This window comes from Phyllopteryx taeniolatus, chromosome 6 (assembly GCF_024500385.1).
Source record: "Phyllopteryx taeniolatus isolate TA_2022b chromosome 6, UOR_Ptae_1.2, whole genome shotgun sequence".
NCBI classification, from domain to species: domain Eukaryota; kingdom Metazoa; phylum Chordata; class Actinopteri; order Syngnathiformes; family Syngnathidae; genus Phyllopteryx; species Phyllopteryx taeniolatus.
In genome coordinates this window covers 5,566,827-5,584,944 of record NC_084507.1, presented here as the reverse complement: position 1 = coordinate 5,584,944, position 18,118 = coordinate 5,566,827, and the positions used below count along the sequence as shown (strand labels likewise).

Here is an 18,118-nt window from a genome sequence, read left to right as displayed (position 1 = left end):
AACACAATTATTTTGGTTCTTTACATTTTAAAAAAGGATCTATAGCCCTGATCTTATAAGACACTTTAAAGAGTAAAGGAGCCTGACTAACTAACTAAATCCACTATAAATTTCGAGCATTGGCGAGTTGAACTTTAACTAAAAAATTGGTCTTTACTATATTGGAATCCTTTTATGTTTCTTCTGTATTTAGTCTGTTCTCTAACCGAAATGTCAACTCTTACTACAATGTTATTTTACATGTTAACTGAACGTGAATCCAAATGGAATATACGTATGTAAAAATGTAATGAAGGACTCTGTACCATTTGTCAAGCATTGTGACATTCTGATTCAAGTATAAAAAATGGACCAACCTGAAAGTGGACATATATCCAACATCAACATATAATGACGGGAATAAGTAGCTTTATCAAATGATACAAATAATTGTCTGACGTTATTGGAGATACATCTGCATTGCTATATAAATCTCGATGGACTCTAATGGAGATAAAAAGAGAATAGTGCCTCTATTGTACAGGCCTGTCGAGCGCTTTAAGATTGATGGTACAATATCCTATAGATTTGTTTGGTGAATTCCTGAAGAAATTCCACATCTATGCAATAGGGTCAGCCAGCGAGTGCAGTAGCAGCAGATGAATTGTGGTGGCTGCTACAAGGATCCTTTTGAGACACTTCCGAAAAAAGCATTTCATCACTGGCGCTCAACATCAACTCAATGTAATGGCAATTTTCAAACTCTGATTCTGATTCACAATATGATCAATACATGCAATAGTCATCTTTATAAGATTATGAAAACATGATTAAAGTTCATGAGTTCAAATGGGCAAATGCAGGACAAGAGACATCAGTCTAATTTTCATATATTTTATTGATGAAAACAATGTGAAATTTGGACCCATTGGACACACAACATACTGTAAGATAGCAAAAAGCTAATGAGAACATATATCCAATATATAAGTCCAATCACAGATTTAAAAGTGCTGCAACATACACAGTCTCTGATACATTTATGTAACAAAACACTCATAAAAAATACACACGCAAGACAAGAATCTTTATCTTTGTTTTCCGTGTGTGTTCTTTAAAGGATGCATCATGATGAACATATTTGAGTCAACGTATACAGGACAATGCAGTAATGCACAATCTCTAATTGATAGGCACAATCACTACTCGACAGGCAGACTGGCGCTAGCAAGCTAGTCAGCTGGCAACACGTCACTGAGTAAAAAAAGGCTATACAATGCCTGCACAACCATAGTTTTACCATCAAAGACAATCACTGACAAGAAGAAAGAAATGAAAAAAAATGGTCTTAGACAGGATGATAAATACCTTGATTAATGGCAGTTTGTCTTGATTCTGCTCTTCAAAGGTCATGATTCACCTTTTATACATAACAGCAGGGAAGGCTGCAACATAAGTGAATCGGTAAAGCTGGAGCATGTATTCATATATGTACAAAGCTGTTTTATAATGCGGCAGAATGAAGCGTTCACAACATTAAATAAGTAGCTACACTACAATTGTAACATCTTTCAACTGAAACATCTGTTGAATCTGTCCTAATTTTCTTGTTTGTTTGTTTTTCATCGGATGATAAAAGTAGCACAATCCTTTTGGTCTCCCAAATTAAAAAAAAAAAAAAAAAAAAAAAGCAGCACTGTCATTAAGCTGGGATCCAGTTTGCACAGTGAAGCCTGGTAGCCCTAGAAATAAACCCCATCACCAGCTGCACCCATCTCTCCAGACTGATTCCCTCTTGCGACATTTACTTTTCACTCAAGTTTGATCCGTCTGCCTTTATTACTGCTGTCTAAAACAACACACAATCTATTGCTACACATCCATTTTCTATACCCAAAAGCAATGGCTTTAATCGATGTACATGCAGCGGATGAGCGAAATATTTTTCAGAGGCCTCGAGAGAGCGTCTGCAGAGGCAGACCAGGCTGGAGTGCTTGAGCAGCGGCTGAGGAATTCCCTGTCAGGGTGCTACAGCAAATAGTGTCTCATCGTCTGAGGTGTCACGGCAAATATTCTTCAAGCAGCGGCTCTGTCTGAACGCAGCCTTTGCTCTCTTTCCGTCGCTTTGTAGCGGCGTCAAGGTGCTTCTTGTCATTGCTGTTGCTTTTTGTTTTCGCTAAGAATTACACAAAACACTACCTACCTATATTATGTCATTTTTTAGGGTACACGAAGCATGAGCCAAGACAGAGTGTATTCCATTATACATACAGATGATGGATGCTTTTCCACTTTCTACAGATTACAATGATAATGTCAAATAAAAATGGATTTAGTGCACACCCTGAACATATAGGATGGCTTCACGTGCATATTTGCATATGCTATCAAAGTGGCTATTGACCTCGGCTGACCTGCGTGACTGCACGTGTCGTTTTCCCAGGTGAGAAAAGATCATTCCTTTCCTACAAAATATAAAGATAACGTGCAGTTGAGGAGGTTTTCTGATGATATTACTACTCTTGTCAAGTGCTCTCATTACTGACAAACAATACCAGCATTCAAGTAGAACACATAATAAATGGTGGTATGGTTTACTGTATATATATATATAAAATCTATGCACAACATTTTGCTGCTACTTTCATGCAAAACACTGGTAATGCTCTTTACTGGCAAATGCCAGTCTATGTGCAATCTGTGTCACACATTCACAAGCCTTCCTGGTGCTGTTGTCTTGTGTGCTGCACGAAACAAGCACATTCACACAATAATTGGCCTGCTCTGTCTTTTCTCTGCCCACTTAAGGGCCATAGGCACTTAAACACAAATACAAACAGACAGAGATTTTACCTAATTCCCCATTTTTAAAAAACAGGGTTTCAATGTAAGAAACAATGTGAAATCTTTGGTCTGTAACAACCGTATTTATACCCAAATGCAAAAGAGACGCCGGTTTAATAACCAAAGTGAATTCAAACAGCAGCTTCCCCAAAACAGCTGACGGAAACCAGAGTATAGTGTGTTCTATTAGAGTGCTCTGCAGACGTTTGATTTTCCCCACACAAGGGCAGGCGAGGGTGGGCGTGTACTCACCCCTGTGAGCAGGCCGTCAACTCAGTGGGCACCGATACACATTCTGCCGCTCCCTTCTTGATTGAGTGACAGGTCTGCCGATTGCATTTGCCGAAGTCCCATATTTAACATATAATAAGTCAGATGGGCTTGGTATTTCAAGAAAAGTGAGATATTCACATTGACTGAAAGTCCAGCGTTTTGTTATCTATCATTCATACTCAATGTATGAACAAAAACACAAGCTTTGATGCAAAACATTTAAAAAAAAAAAAAAAGACTGCCTTTGCTGTCAGTTTGTGGTGGCAACTGTGCTCCCGTTCAAACAAATCAACCTCCTCCTCCTCCTTCTTCTACACTCCGGGCTGGCTCAGTTACAGGGCAGCCAGGTGGAGTAGGCAGGCTGCTGGCAGGCGAACACCGGCTGTACCTGTGCTATGTAGTAGTTACTGAAGTTACCGTCTGCCACGTAAGGAGCAGGCTGGTAGTAACAGGTGACGTTGGTCACGTTGGGAATGACATTCTGCTCGGCCAAAACCCGCACTGCCAGCATGGCTATGAGCCCTAAGGTCTGTCGCCTCTCGTGTCCCATGAGGCACACCGTGCTCTCATTGACCACCCCGTGGAGCGTCATCAGGTAGTCGTACTTGCGGTCCTCCAGGCCCACAAAGTGGTTTTGAAGATAGGACTCCAGCTTGCGCTGCTGCTCGCCGATGTCAGGGAAGTCAATGAAGAAGCGGGAGCACATGTAACGCTGCAGGGACTTCATCTCAGACTCGGACGCGGCCTGGAAGCCCCTCACCAGCAGGTGACAGTACTTCAGCAGGCCGCCGCCTCGGATCTCCTCCGGGTTGCGGGTGCAGATGATCTTGTGACGTAGATGGTCCAGGGCCTCGCTGAAGTCGCCGTACACGCTCTCGCCCATAATGGTAGGGTGGAAGGTGGCGGTCATGGCGTTCTGGGAGCACTCATAGAAGAGCAGCAGGGAGTCCAACTTGATCTGGAAAGAGTCCACGCTGAACTCGAACTGACGCCGAAGCGAGTCCACAAACTTCAGCTCCACGTTCTTGCCCCGATTGTTGGAGAGCGAGATGAGGCTCCAGCGGTCCGAGTCGTTACACACCTTCACCATCTTCTGCACGTAGGCTTCCTGTGAGAGGCAAAAAGATGACAAGGATTTATTTGACAAGGAACGCTCGCCTGGAATATTTTAAGAATCCGTGATCAAGTTTTTTTAATGGATAATGCTATCCGAGATTCAAACATAAGCTAGTTTCGGTTCTGCGGAAAGCTCGTCATTAATGCTCCCGTCCGGAATCTGATCATTAAAAGCAAAGATTGTGCTGGGATATGAGATCTCGGTGGCTGGGCTCAAGTTACTTTCCAAATTGGTTTAACACAATCCCCTTGGGCATCTTTTACTATCGCCGTCTAATCTAATTGCACATTAAGTGTGAGCACAATGACCGTGAACCCAAATTCAATCTCACCACATCTTAACTAATTGTTTAGGTGTCGGCCTACCTTTAACGTTAAAGGGGTAATCCTCTCTTTATTCACACAGTCGGGTAAAAAGTCCAGGAGACAGTCCAGAACAATGTCCTTCACAATCTGGAAATCCCGTTCTCCTTTCATATCTGCGCAAAATATGAGATCGAGGTCCTTGAACCCCAACCCGCTGTCTCCGTGCAGGATGTGGCTGGCTGCGGAGCCGTTTAAGCGCACGTCCCGGACGTGGATTTGTTTCTCCTCCATCCTGCTGCGCACCACTTTGACGATCTGTCGGGGCTGCATCTCCAGCGTGGGGAAGTTGCCCCTTCCGTGGATCGGGATGGTCTCCGTCAGTATGGCGTCCAGACGCTGCACTTGCTCCCAGCTCAGCACGCTGACGCTGCCGCCGGTTGCGCTGCTGTCGCTCTCTGACATGTTGATGCAGGGGAAAAATACAAAAATAAAAAATAAAAAATAAAAATCCCCTGATTATTTAATTGAAAAAACAAGAGCCAAAACTGGAGCGAATGCGTATTTACGCACTGATTCGGTTTGGTGGAGTAACTTCAACGTCATGTACACCGAAACTCGGCATTTCAAAAAATGTTAAAAAAAAAAAAAAAACAACAACAACAACAACAAAAAACGTACGCACACGCACACCAATAGATTATAGCGATTTGAGGCAACTAGTGAATTTGAAAATCCCACAGGCACAGTCGCAGACTTGATGGTTGCACTGAGGAGGAATTGCGGACAAACGCGTGACTTTGCGCTTCACAAACCTTCCCTCCAGTGCTGCTGCGAATGAGTCCGAGAGCAGCGCATCCCGGTCTTTGAAGGTGCTTTGCTTTTCCGGCTCCATCGCTCTGAGGCACGCCTCTCATTTGAGGAATTTGCATAAACAAGCGGCTCCTCGATTCATACTTTGGTAGAGTCCTCCCTCTCGCAAATCAACCCCTCGCAACGCAACGAGAGGCTTGCTTGTGGGCGCCTTTACACATTTTGCATTTCTTCTCCCACTTTCAAGAAATGCTCTCCTAAAAAAAGCAACACGTGCGCGTGCGAGGTCCAACTCGCTTTCCCCGAGTCTATTTCACGCCACTGGTAGTCTAAGTTAATAGTTACCTGCCCAACTTAACGTGCTGCATCCCATGGAAGAGACAGAATGCAAGTCTGCCTGCAGCGCATCACAAACAATGGCGAACGTTTGCCTATTTCAAATTATAAATCATCTTAAAATTAGCTATTTAAAATTGAACTATTTCAACAATTTAACACATTAGCTATTCAGACAGCTTAACATTTTTATTTATTTATTTATTTTACAATTGAGCTATTTAAAATCATAAATCAGCTAACAATACATGCCTTTTCTGATCCTCCTGAGATCACTTATAGATTAAAGAGAATTTGTGGGTGGGGAGGTGAAATGAACAGCAACTAACTACATGGTAGCTGCATATACACCATGATGCATTGAATGAAACATTGAACAACAAATGTTGCCATATCGCCTCCTATAGGCTGTATTTTGTCTTGACACAAAACTGTATATAAATACAGCACCTAAAAGTGACTGTCAAGCAATTGAATTATCCAGATAGATAGATAGATAGATAGATAGATAGATAGATAGATAGATAGATAGATAGATAGATAGATAGATAGATAGATAGATAGATAGATGGTTGTCTGTCTCCATGGGTTAGGCACATTGCACAGACATTTTTGGGGGCAGGTGCTCTAGCCAAAAAAAAGGACACCCATCGCCAATTATTCATACAACTAAGAAAAACAGTAGTATGTATTTAACTTATGTATGTATTTATTTCCGGTGGCGACTGTTTAGCACGTCTGCCTCAGAGTTCGTGAGGACCCAGGTTCAAATCCAGCCTCGCCTGTGTGGAGTTTGCATGTTCTCCTCGTGCCTGTGTGAGTTTTCTCAGGGTACTACAGTTTCCTCCCACATCCCCAAAACATGCATGGGAGGTTAATTGAAGACTCCAAATTGCCCGTAGGTGTGCATGTGAGTGCAAATGGTTGTTTGTTTCTATGTGCCCTGCAATTGGCTGGCAACCAGTTCAGGGTGTACCCCGCCTCCCTCCCGAAGATAGCTGGGATAGGCTCCAGCACGCCCGAGACCGTAGTGAGGAGAAGTGGTACGGAAAATCAATGTATTTCCATCCATCCATGCATGCATTAGACAGAAATCACAAAACTTTGAAATCGCATTCCCCATCTGGAAATGTACATGAAACTATTAATCAGCTACAATAGACAACTTAGTCAATGTCTTTCGCATGTGTGGACAGATGCGTGCTATGAAGTGGATTTGATCCCTTGATTTCATGAAGCAGGAACACACTGAACGGTAAAATGTAAGTCTTCAAAAACAAAAAGATCATATGTCATATACTGCCCTGCGGTTTCATTACAGTAGCCTGGAGGGCTCTTTGCGTCCCCTCCCCTCTCTGTTTTCAGCACCTGTCTCCAATCAGCATCATCACCACCGGTATTTAAGCCTGCCTGTTCCAGAAAATCCTTTCCAAAGTATTGCAACCTCTCCGAGCGGTACCACGGCCCACCGTACTCAAGTAAGCCACTTAACTCCTCGTTAACTCTTGTGTCTCCTCCTTCCCAGTGCTCCCCCGTGTTCCTGACCCACGTCATTCCTGCCACCAAGCCACCCGCCTGTTCTGTCCACTGCCTGCCAACACACCCAGGACCACCTCCATAACCATTGCTCAATAAACTGTTCATCATTTTACATCTGCCTCTGCCTGCTCTTGGGTCCAGCTACTCCCCACACGTGACATCATACACATGAAACACATTTTGATGAACACGGTACATCCTATGTTGGAACCCAGTCAAATATTTGAATGGAATTATGTGACCCAGGGTGCAATGTTTAAAGAGTTCAACAGCAAAAGAGAAGCATACTGATGTCAACAGTAGTATTTGTGTATGTATGTAAACTAGGTTTTATCTGAATTTGTGAGCCCGACACAATATTGGATGAGCTGTTATTACGTTTCCATGTCTGCATTAACAAATGGAAATCGATGTCTTTTACACACACCCAACATCAACACAAGCAAAAACATTTTCCTGCCCTTCTGACATTCTCCCACCTTCATCTGGACATAAATATTCTCAAATGGGGTTACTCCCCAGAGCTCGGAATACAGCAGTCGCAATTTATGTACGTCAGAATGAGTGACATAATTATATCATCATTTACAGTACAGAAGCAATAGAAAACACTCAAAAATGTAAAAAGAAAAAAAATGGTGACAAATATATCCAATATGTAGGTTTTGGAATGCAATTTTCAAAAGCACGCAAACGCACAGTAAACAAATAACAAAATCCAAAGAAGCATGGGAACTATTCACAAATAGTTGACAACATTTGGTCAATCAAGACATGAAACACTGCCACAGCCTGGAACTTCTTGGCATGCCACGATGCCACACAGATGTGTATGCCCTCCCTCGGATTGCCAGTACAGTGAGGGTGGTAGCATTGACGGCACTGGTCACAAACAAAAAGTGTATGGGTTGAATGTTAATCAATACATGTCGGTTTCTTGCAGTGGCTTGTGCAGTGTTAAAGAGATATGGCCAGGAGTATGTTAAAGGATATTGTGTAAATCCGGCTCACTTTTGGCTGTTATTTGTGTCCTGACCTCCATCAGATACCTGAGCCAGGCTTTCCAGCAACTCTGTACACTGGTAAACTGTTGTTTTGTTTTCTGATTTACATAAATTACCCAGTCAGTGGTACTCCATTTTGAGCTCCCTCAATCTCCTCTCTGCAGCATTGGCAGAGCACATCTTGTTCCGATTTTAAAATAAAAACATGACTTTTCCTTGGAATGTACAAAGGGATGTCTAAATGCATAACAGAATGATTTTCATTTGCTGTTAAACAGTATGAATGCTTTTTGCTGACGGGTGCCACTGGTACACCCCCGTATAAAGGTTAAATTTAGACATCGGTTGTAAAAATTTCTTCCACGTTAATCCCAATTTGTTTTACATAAGTAAACATACCAGTTGCATTCAGTAGCATCTTTGTTCCCTACGTCCATCCTACAGTATAGACCTCTACTGCCTGGTCAAATTTGTCAAAAAAGGGAGCTCCTCTGCCCACACGTTTTCAGCATACTAGGACTGTGTTATGGAAAAAGCTTTTTGTAGATAGAGTTTAAATCCATTGCAACAGTATGTCAGCTACATATGTATGAAATCTGCTTGGAAAGGTACATAACGATTTAGTTATTACTGTATGTAAAGTAACCATTCAGACAGACATGAAATAAACTTAGTTTCAACACAAACATCGCTCAGAAGGTGGCATCTCTTCGTAAGCTATGAGATACTGTGTTTGTGGACCACTTTGGTAGGTTCAGCATCCTCTGTTGCAAGACCTCCAAACATACAGTCCTGTAAAATAAAGTATTGTCTTTTTGCATAGTTTCCCCACTTTAATGTTTAACATCGTCAAACAAATGTAAAGAGATAAATATAACCCAAGTGAACTTAAAATGCTTTCAAATCCCATCCATCCATTTTCCATGCCGCTTATCCTCACGAGGGTCGCGGGTGTGCCGGGGCCTATCCCAGCTGACTCTGGGCGAGAGGCGGGGTACACCCTGAACTGGTTGCCAGCCAATCGCAGGCTACACATAAACAAACAACCATTCATGCTTACATTCACACCCACAGGCAATCTAGAGTCTTCAATAAAACTACCATGCATGTTTTTGGGACGTGAGAGGAAACCGGAGTTCCCGGAGTAAACCCACACAGGCACCGTGCTGACTATTTTTGTTCCAATAGTTGAAAAACATTCGGGTTTTTTTTTGTTTTTTTTTAAACTTTCTGATTTAGATTGTAAATATATTTCTAACCTTGGTTGATGTTTTTATAGCTCACATCATATTTCATTGCTCACATCTAAAAAAATATGATCACCCTACAGATGAGGAGACTTCACCGCCACCAGAAAAGAGAGGTCGGACTGTTCAGCGTGGACGCCAGACACAGCACAGTTAGTTCATGGCCCTTCCTGAACTAGTGGTGTTCATTACCATCCTCCTCTTGCGTGGGCTGATCAAACATCCATCACTGCGCAACGCATGGTCAGCAAAACTGGGACACCCACTGATGATCGGAATTATGGCCCGAAACCGCTTCCAAGACATCATGCGATACCTACGCTTTGATGACAAGGGCATGCGCAGTGAGCGAGTTGTGACTGACAGGTTTGCTGCAGTCTCTGACATTTGGGGGCCTTTGGTTGCCAACTGCATCACATCTTACGATCACCATGGACCTTGGCACAGTCAATAAGATTCGCCGGGAGCTTCCAGTATCAGCCAAAAAGACTGTGGACCGGAATGAATTCAGCACTCAGGTATGTTGAAGATATTTTGGGGAAGAGGGAAAGGGCAAGTGTGCCAGGTGAACTTTCAGTCCAAGAACGATCACGCCACTGTGCGCTGTACACATGTGGCAAATGCAGAAAGGAGATGGCGTGGCAGTGCCAAGTATGTTCAGACAATGTAGGGGGTTGAAGAGTTCACTTTATCCACATACTGCACAGATTTGTGTGTTTGTATATTTCATTGCAGTAATTTATAAGTAAAGAAGTCTTGTTTGAATCTTGTGCATCAGCAATAAATCTCAACAAGAAAAGAAAAACAAACTGTCGACCTCTTCCTCAGAAGGGAGGGGAAAATATTTTTTTGTTGTGATCACAAAAGTGGAAATATCATTACTAATTGTAGCCTGTTGAACACAATGCTGTGAGAAACTATTGTACACCAGTTCTAAACCGCTACCTCTCTCTCGTTACATTACAACACATTGATTTTGACAGAAATTACTAGCTGGAGGCTTACACAACACTGCATACATTTTGTTTGATACATCTCATTACAGCTACACGCCCAGATCTCCGTATAAACATATAGTTGCATTACACATTTTCGCACGGACACAACAAACTCCCAAAGCATCAACACAGGATACGTTCGGAATTTCAATCCGACACTCTCACCGTGCCCCGAGACGGTGGTACTCAGAGACAGAACGACCTCCGTTTTCTATAACTTCATCTCATGAACATGTTGGCTATTGGCAGGGACACGACAGTAACTAGAAACTATGTTTATAAAAAGGTCTGGGTGTTTATGTGTAATGGGATGTATCGGACAAAAGTGTATGCAGTGTTGTGTAAGCATACAGCCAGTAATTTCTCTCAATTTATTCAGGTAAAGGCAAAGCAACATCAGTTCTTTTTCAGTAACTGTGTAGAGAGTAGAGAGGAATTGGCCCTCATTTACAGAACAATGGTGACAAGATGGTGAAGGATGGTGAGAAAACGGAACGAGCCAGCCCTTTGGGCATGCAAATTAGCAAAGCCAAATTGCAGGGCTGTTCACACCTGAGTTGGGATAAAGGTTCAAACTAATCCAGTCACTCGGTTCCTCTTGAGGCATTATAGATAGAAAAGCCAAATGTCTGGGCTTTTGGGCATTCTAGTGTTAAAGGCCTTTATAAGGTCATGCCGCTGCATTTCAGTCGGATTCGATTCCGGACTTTGACTAGACCACTCCAAAACCTTCATTTTGTTTTTTTAAGCCATTCAGAAGTTGACTTGCTGGTGTGTTTTGGATCATTATCCTCCTACAGAACCCAAGTGCACTTCAGCTTGAGGCTACAAACTGATGGCTGAACATTCTCCGTCACGATTTTCTGCTAAAGAGCAGAATTCATTGTTCCATCATTCACAGCAAGTTGTCCAGGTCCTGAAGGAGAAAAGCAGCACAAGACCCACCACCACCATGTTTGACTGTTGGTATGATGTTCTTTTTCTGAAATAACGTGCTACATTTACGCCAGATGTTACGAGACAGATACCTTCCAAAAAGTTCCAATTTCTTCCTTATTGTTGTGTCATGAACATAGCTTACAACATCCCCCAGGTCACAAATTCTGATGTGTAACAGATCTTTCTGCAACACTGGTTGTCAAAAAATGTTTACGTTAAAGTTATTCACATGGTCCGTGGTGCAAGGAAGGTTGGGCACTGCTGATGTATAGAATGGCAGGCACATGCCCTTTTTTATTGATGGTCCTCCAAACATGCTGTCAGTCACAATCACAGTATCCTGATTAAATGACTTTTATTGGAATTATTTCATAGACTAAAACAAGTGTCAACGTGTTGGCCAGAGTGCTGCACACGTCCCGAGTGGTGGACGACACATCTGCTCCATAAGATATTTTCATACTTAAAGTGTGTTTTAATTTTCTCATGGATTTCAAAGGCATTCACAAAGCTCAGGAAAACTCCATGATCGATGATTTACAGCCAGCCTCAAAATTCAGTGACTCACGCCCCTTTGGTGTTTGCGCACTCAAATAAAATCAAATGAAGTTCATTCATATATCACTTTTCATACAATAAAATGCAATGCAAAGTGCTTTACAGAGATAAAAAAGACAATTAAAATAGCAATAGTAATATATAGGAACCTGCCGGCATGGTGGTAGACTGGTCAGCACATCCGCTTCACAGTTCTGGAGACCGGGGTTCAAATCCCGGCCCCGCCTGTGTGGAGTTTGCATGTTCTCCCTGTGCCTGTGTGGGTTTTCTTTGGGTACTCCGGTTTCCTCCCACATCCCAAAAACAGGCATGGTAGGTTGATTGGCGACTCTAAATTGCCCGTAGGTGTGAATGTGAGTGCGGATGGTTGTTTCTATGTGCCCTGCGATTGGCTGGCGACTGGTTCAGGGTGTACCCTGCCTCCCGCCCGAAGATAGCTGGGATAGGCTCCAGCACGCCCGCGACCCTAGTGAGGAGAAGCGGTAAAGGAAATGGATGGATATAGGAACCCACCCCTTCCATCCCCACATATAAACGTAAAACACACACACACACACACAGCACATAATTAATAGTGTAGCGACAATATTCTTAAAATGGTAAAAACCTAACTGAATTACATTCTTGATGTGTGGAATAAAATTAAGCTCAGAGTAAAAAAAAATATTCCCAGGTTCTTTACATGCTGTGATGGTTTAAAATCTTGTAGATTCTGTAACAGTTTCTCTCTCTTGCCTTCAGGACCAATAACTAAAACCTGTTTTAGGAAATTTACTGCCATCCATGACTCAATATCTAAAACACAGTTAAGAATTGATCTGACACAGCGATGTACAGCTTGGTGTCATCTGTGTTAAGGTTGCGAACCCCTTTCAGTATAATGCAGTATAGTTCCACACCACTGCGAACTAAAACAGCATAAATAAACACATCGTTAAATGAATAGCTTTTTGTAGTGGATTGGTAAATTGAACAGTTCCAGACAAACTGAATTCATTTGAATAACTTATTTCATAATATGGCGTGGCACGGTGGACGACTGGTTAGCACATCTGCCCGTGTGAAGTGTACATGTTCTCCCCATGCCTGCGTGAGTTTTCTCTGGGTTCTCCGGTTTCCTCCCACATCCCAAAAACATGCGTGGTGGGTTAGTTGAAGACTTTAAATTGCCCGTAGTGCAAATGGTCGTTTGTTTCTATGTGCCCTGCAACTGGCTGGCGACCGGTTCAGGGTGTACCCCCGCCTCTTGCCCAGTCAGCTGGGATAGGCTCCACTCAAGCACCCCTGCAACCCTAGTGAGGATAAGCGGTATGGAAAAGGGATGGATTCCATGTGTTAAGCTGGTGATTCACACGACTGTTCTAAAATTATCCTCCAAAAGGTTTTTCAAATCTTTCTGAGCTAATTTCTAGTGTCATTGTTGATAATCATCTTTATGATTTTATTATCGGGCTATACCAACTGTCCTTTCCTCTTATTTTACACAAGTTTAGCAGATCAGCTCTTTGTTCTGTTGAGAAAGTATTTAATAATGAGTGAATGCACTGAAAAAGTATAATAAAGCTCATTCATTTGTGTTATTTTTGTTCCAATAGTTGAAAAATATTAGTTGTTTTTAAAGTAAATTTTCTAATTGATGTTGATGTTTGAATCGATTTTTCTACTTTAATGCAATGTAAATTTATAGCGGGGCACCAAATTGAAATGTTTAATTTCAATCAAAGAATTTTATTAGACTGAGTATGATTTGAGCATTCACATTTTTTTTAAATAACTTGTATTTCTGCCTCAAATGGACGTTGGACAGGAGAAGCTATACTGACACTGGTACAGAAAAAAAGATTAAACTTTGCATTCTGGTAACGTTAAGGTTAGTCTGACCGGTTGGCACAGTTCAGAAGTTGTGGGTTCAAATCCGGGCTCCGGTCTTCCTGTGTGGAGTTTGTATGTTTTCTCATTGCTTGCATGCATTTTCTCTGGGTACTCTTCTTGCTGTATTCCAAAAAAACAATCATATTACAGTAGGTTCTATGAAGACTCTAATTGTACTTAGGTGTGAATGTGACAGTAATGGTTGTAAATGATGACAAGCGGTATAGAAAATACATCAAATTATGACAATTTGAAATTTTTACATGAGACAACTTAAAAAAAAAATATTTGTTCCAATATTCAACAATGTTTTACTGGAAGTAAAAAAAAAATCTGGTTAAATTGAAAGTAAGAAGTAATAAAGCCCCAAAATGTAAAACGACTCAAAATAATTGGGTTGTTTCACCTTAAGAAATTAGTTTTTTTTTTTTTTTTTTTTTTAAGTTTAAAATTTCAGGTTGTACTAAATTAATTGTTTAGATGAGTCAAAGCTAAAATATTAGGAGTGACGGGCTACTTTGTTTTGTCTAAAGTTCATCCAATGTTTCATTTTTTTTTCAGTGTGGTTAGCAGTAAGCAAAATCTAAAGTTGTGGTGATGTGACACAAAGTAAATACTAGCTGCATGTTATATTTGATCAAAAACAGGGAAATTGCTGTAGTGCGTTTGGGGCCCCTCTAAAGGTGACAACCCCATTAGAAAACATGATTGACTGCATGACTCGAAAACAAAGATCCACTCATTAAATCCCCTCCAGTGCCTCTTCAATCTCTCGTCACAGATAGCAGGAATTGCAGGAGATTCACGTTAGTTTTACATTCGTTTTCCGTGTGCTGCAGACAACATTTTGAACTGTGGTCGTGTACCAGACGCAAGACTGACAATAATGTAATTTCCTTCCTGCTTTTCAAACAAAATGCTTCAGACACAGCCGTTAAAAAGTATCTGCAGAATCACTCCTGTCAAGAAAATGTTGAGTGGGGCTGTGTGAGGGTCTCTGGAGAGAAGAAGCAGCAGTAATCAGTTCAACAAAGAGGATCTGTTATTATAGTTGTGTTTGATCCCAGAGGGACACTTTGTGGTGTGTTTGGTTTCATGTTTTTCTTGCTGATTAAAGCTAAAGGTTACAAAGAGGATCGTATTTCAAAAACGAGATAGGGAGGCCCATCTCACTTAATCTGCATTATTAAAGGGCTTTTGTTAGCTCCCAGCCTGCAGGTCCATTGGCAGGAGTTACATTCTGTTGAGGCACTTTAGGGACTACTAAATTTTACAGACATGCTGTAAATTTGGTACTTCAGTTTGGAATCTGCTGTCCACGCATAGTCACTGGATTCAGGTACTCCCTTCACCTGGAAGTCAACGAACTGTCCTGGAAGTGAATATAGACATACCTTGAATTCTAAGCCCTTGGATGGTTCCCCTCTCATTGTAACTATAGTAATTGTGTTGATAAACACGTGCACAAATTGGACTTCAAATTTAACCCATTTTAACATTTGCCAGCAGGAAAAGTACCCAAAAAATTTTTATGTAGATTTTTTTTTTTTTACTTTGAAGGTTCCAGGACTGGTATCACAAAAGATATATTTCACCCTTCTCTGCCACACCGTCACACACTCCTGAAAGGATTCTTCTGGAATCCTCCACAGGTCCGTTGTCATTGACATTTTTTTATTTATTTTTTTTTATTTTATTTTTTTTAAATGGTGAAGCAGCCACAAGTTGTCCTGCCATAACTCACGCCTCTTCTCACGCACTGAACAAAGCAAAAGGAGCAGGAACTCTTTGTGGACATGCTGGCCCAAGCTGAAAGTGGTTTGGGTTTGAAATATATAGTGGAGGAAATAATGATTTGATACCTCACAAATTTTGTAAGTTTGCCACTGACAAAGACATGAACAGTCTATCATTTTAATGGTTGGTGTATTTCAACAAGGAGAGACAGAATATCAAAAAGACAATCTCAAAAAGCACATAAAACAAAATATTCAAATTATTTTGCAATTCATTGAGGGAAATAAGTATTTGACCCCCTATCAAAACATGACTTAGTAGTTGGTGGAGAATCCCTTGTTGGCCAGTACAGAGGTCAAACGTTTCTTGTAGTTGATCACCAGGTTTGCACACATCTCGGGAGGAATTTTGGACCACTGCTCTTTGCAGATCCTCTCCAAATCCTTAAGGCTTTGAGGCTGTGCCTTGGCAACTCGAAGCTTCAGCTCCCTCTACAGATTCTCTATGGGATTTAGGTCTGGAGACTGGCCAGGCCACTCCGTGACTTTAATGTGCTTCTTCTTTAGCCACTCTTTCATTTCCTTGTCTGTGCGCGTTGGGTCATCGATGTGCTGGAAGCCCCATCCACGACCCATTTCAAGTTTTCTGGCTGAGAGGAGGAGGTTGTCACCCAGGATTTCACGGTACATGGCTCCATTCATATTTCCCTCGATGCTGTGACGTTGACCTGTCCCCTTTGCAGAGAAACACCTCCAATGCATAGCGCTTCCACCTCCATGCTTGACAGTGGGGATGGTGTCCGTGGGGTCATAGTCGGAATTCCTCTTCCTCCACACACGGCGAGTCATATTGATTCCAAACAGCTCGATTTTTGTCTTCTCTGACCGCATCATCTTTTCCCAATTATTCTCTGAATCCTTTAGGTGTTCATTGACAAACTTCATACGAGCCTGTATACAATGTTACAGATTTTTCACAAATACTGTCCAATAGCTATATCAAAGATAGCCAAGTATGCATCTTGGATCTTTGTTTTCGAGTCATGCAGTCTTAACTGCATGAATTTCACTCAACATATTTCTCAACTCACCCCGAACAAAGGTCATACATTGGACCTCATCATCACCTCAGGGCTACCAATACACATATCCTCTGTTCTAGACTTGACAATCTCAGATAATTTTTGTATTTAATTTTGATTTGAGTTGTTTTAAAAACACTGACATTTCAGAACACACCCTGAGGAAGATCCATCTAAATGCTGAAGTGACTGCTAATACTATTAAACTTTTAGCAGAAACCCCCCATTTTACCCTCCTCTTGCGATTTTAATGTACATGGTTTTAACAGGGAAACCAGCACGAGTAGCTCTATTAAACCCCCCAAAAACGTTCCTCAAACCCATCCCTACCATGGCGAACAAATGACACAAAACAACTGAAAAGAAAATGTCAAACTGCAGGAAAGAAGTGGAGAAAAAATTAGCTTGAAATTGATCTAAAAATATTTTAATTATTTTCTCTACCATTGACAATTTGATCAACCCCGTCCTTAACATTCCCAGCAGGTTATCTGATGCAAACTGCGAGGAATTTGCAACTCACTTCAGCAACAAAATAAAAACCATAAGGGCAGCATTTATTTCACCACAACCTAATCGTCTTAATGCGGCTGAAGCTTCGTTTTTATGTGAGGAAACACTGGACAGTTTTGTCCTGGTTGATGCGCGAACGATGGAGGTTATTTCCCAGCTAAAGCCAACAACCTGCCTTTAGATCCAATCCCAACACCATTTTATTTAGTTATTTATTTATTTTTTTGACTTTCTGGCAAAGGACGTCTAGACATTTTAAATTGTTCTCTTCAGACAGGGGTCTTTCCATATGCTCTTAAAATGGCCATTGTAAAGACCCTTTTGAATAAAAACAATTAAGACACTGCAGAGCTGACAAATTACAGACCAGTGTCTAATCTGCCCGTTTTTAGGTACATTTTTAGAGAAGATTGTTTTTAACCAGTTAAATGATTTTATGAACACTAACAGACTGCACAAAACTTTTCAGCCAAGGTTTTGAACAAATCACTGTACCAAGACAGCTGTGATCAAAGTTTTAAACAATAATAGAATTAATATGGATATGAGAAAACTCTCTGTCCTCGTCTTACTGGATCTGAGTGCAGCCTTTGTTACAGTAGACCACAATATTCTTTTAAACAGGCTGCACAATACAAGCAGCCTCACTGGTACTGTTTTTAACTGGTTTAAATCCTACTTCACTGGCAGAGTATTTTATGTCACCATTGGTGACAACTCCTCGTCAGGTTGGACTGGGGTGTGGCCTAAGGTTCAATTTTAGATCCAACACTTTTTAATGTATATACAGTGGGTACAGAAAGTATTCAGACCTCCTGAAATGTTTCCCTCTTTGTTATATTGCAGCCATTTGCTAAAATCATGTAAGTTATTTTTTTCCTCATTAATGTACACCCTGCACCTCATATTGACAGAACAAACGGCATTGTTGAAATCTTTGCAGATTTATTAAAAACGAAAAACTGA

The 18,118-nt window shown here is 41.4% G+C and overlaps 1 protein-coding gene across 1 annotated transcript; it reads right to left on the bottom strand.

Moving 5' to 3' along the window:
• Nucleotides 1–859: 859 nt before the first annotated feature.
• On the bottom strand, nucleotides 860–5,476 carry tent5aa (terminal nucleotidyltransferase 5Aa). Its single transcript, XM_061776920.1, has 2 exons — nucleotides 4,579–5,476; nucleotides 860–4,204 (listed from the first exon to the last, which is right to left on the bottom strand). The coding sequence occupies exons 1-2, from the start codon at nucleotides 4,978–4,980 to the stop codon at nucleotides 3,425–3,427; spliced, it is 1,182 nt and encodes a 393-aa protein (XP_061632904.1). The 5' UTR covers nucleotides 4,981–5,476; the 3' UTR covers nucleotides 860–3,424.
• Between the last annotated feature and the right edge of the window lie 12,642 nt (nucleotides 5,477–18,118).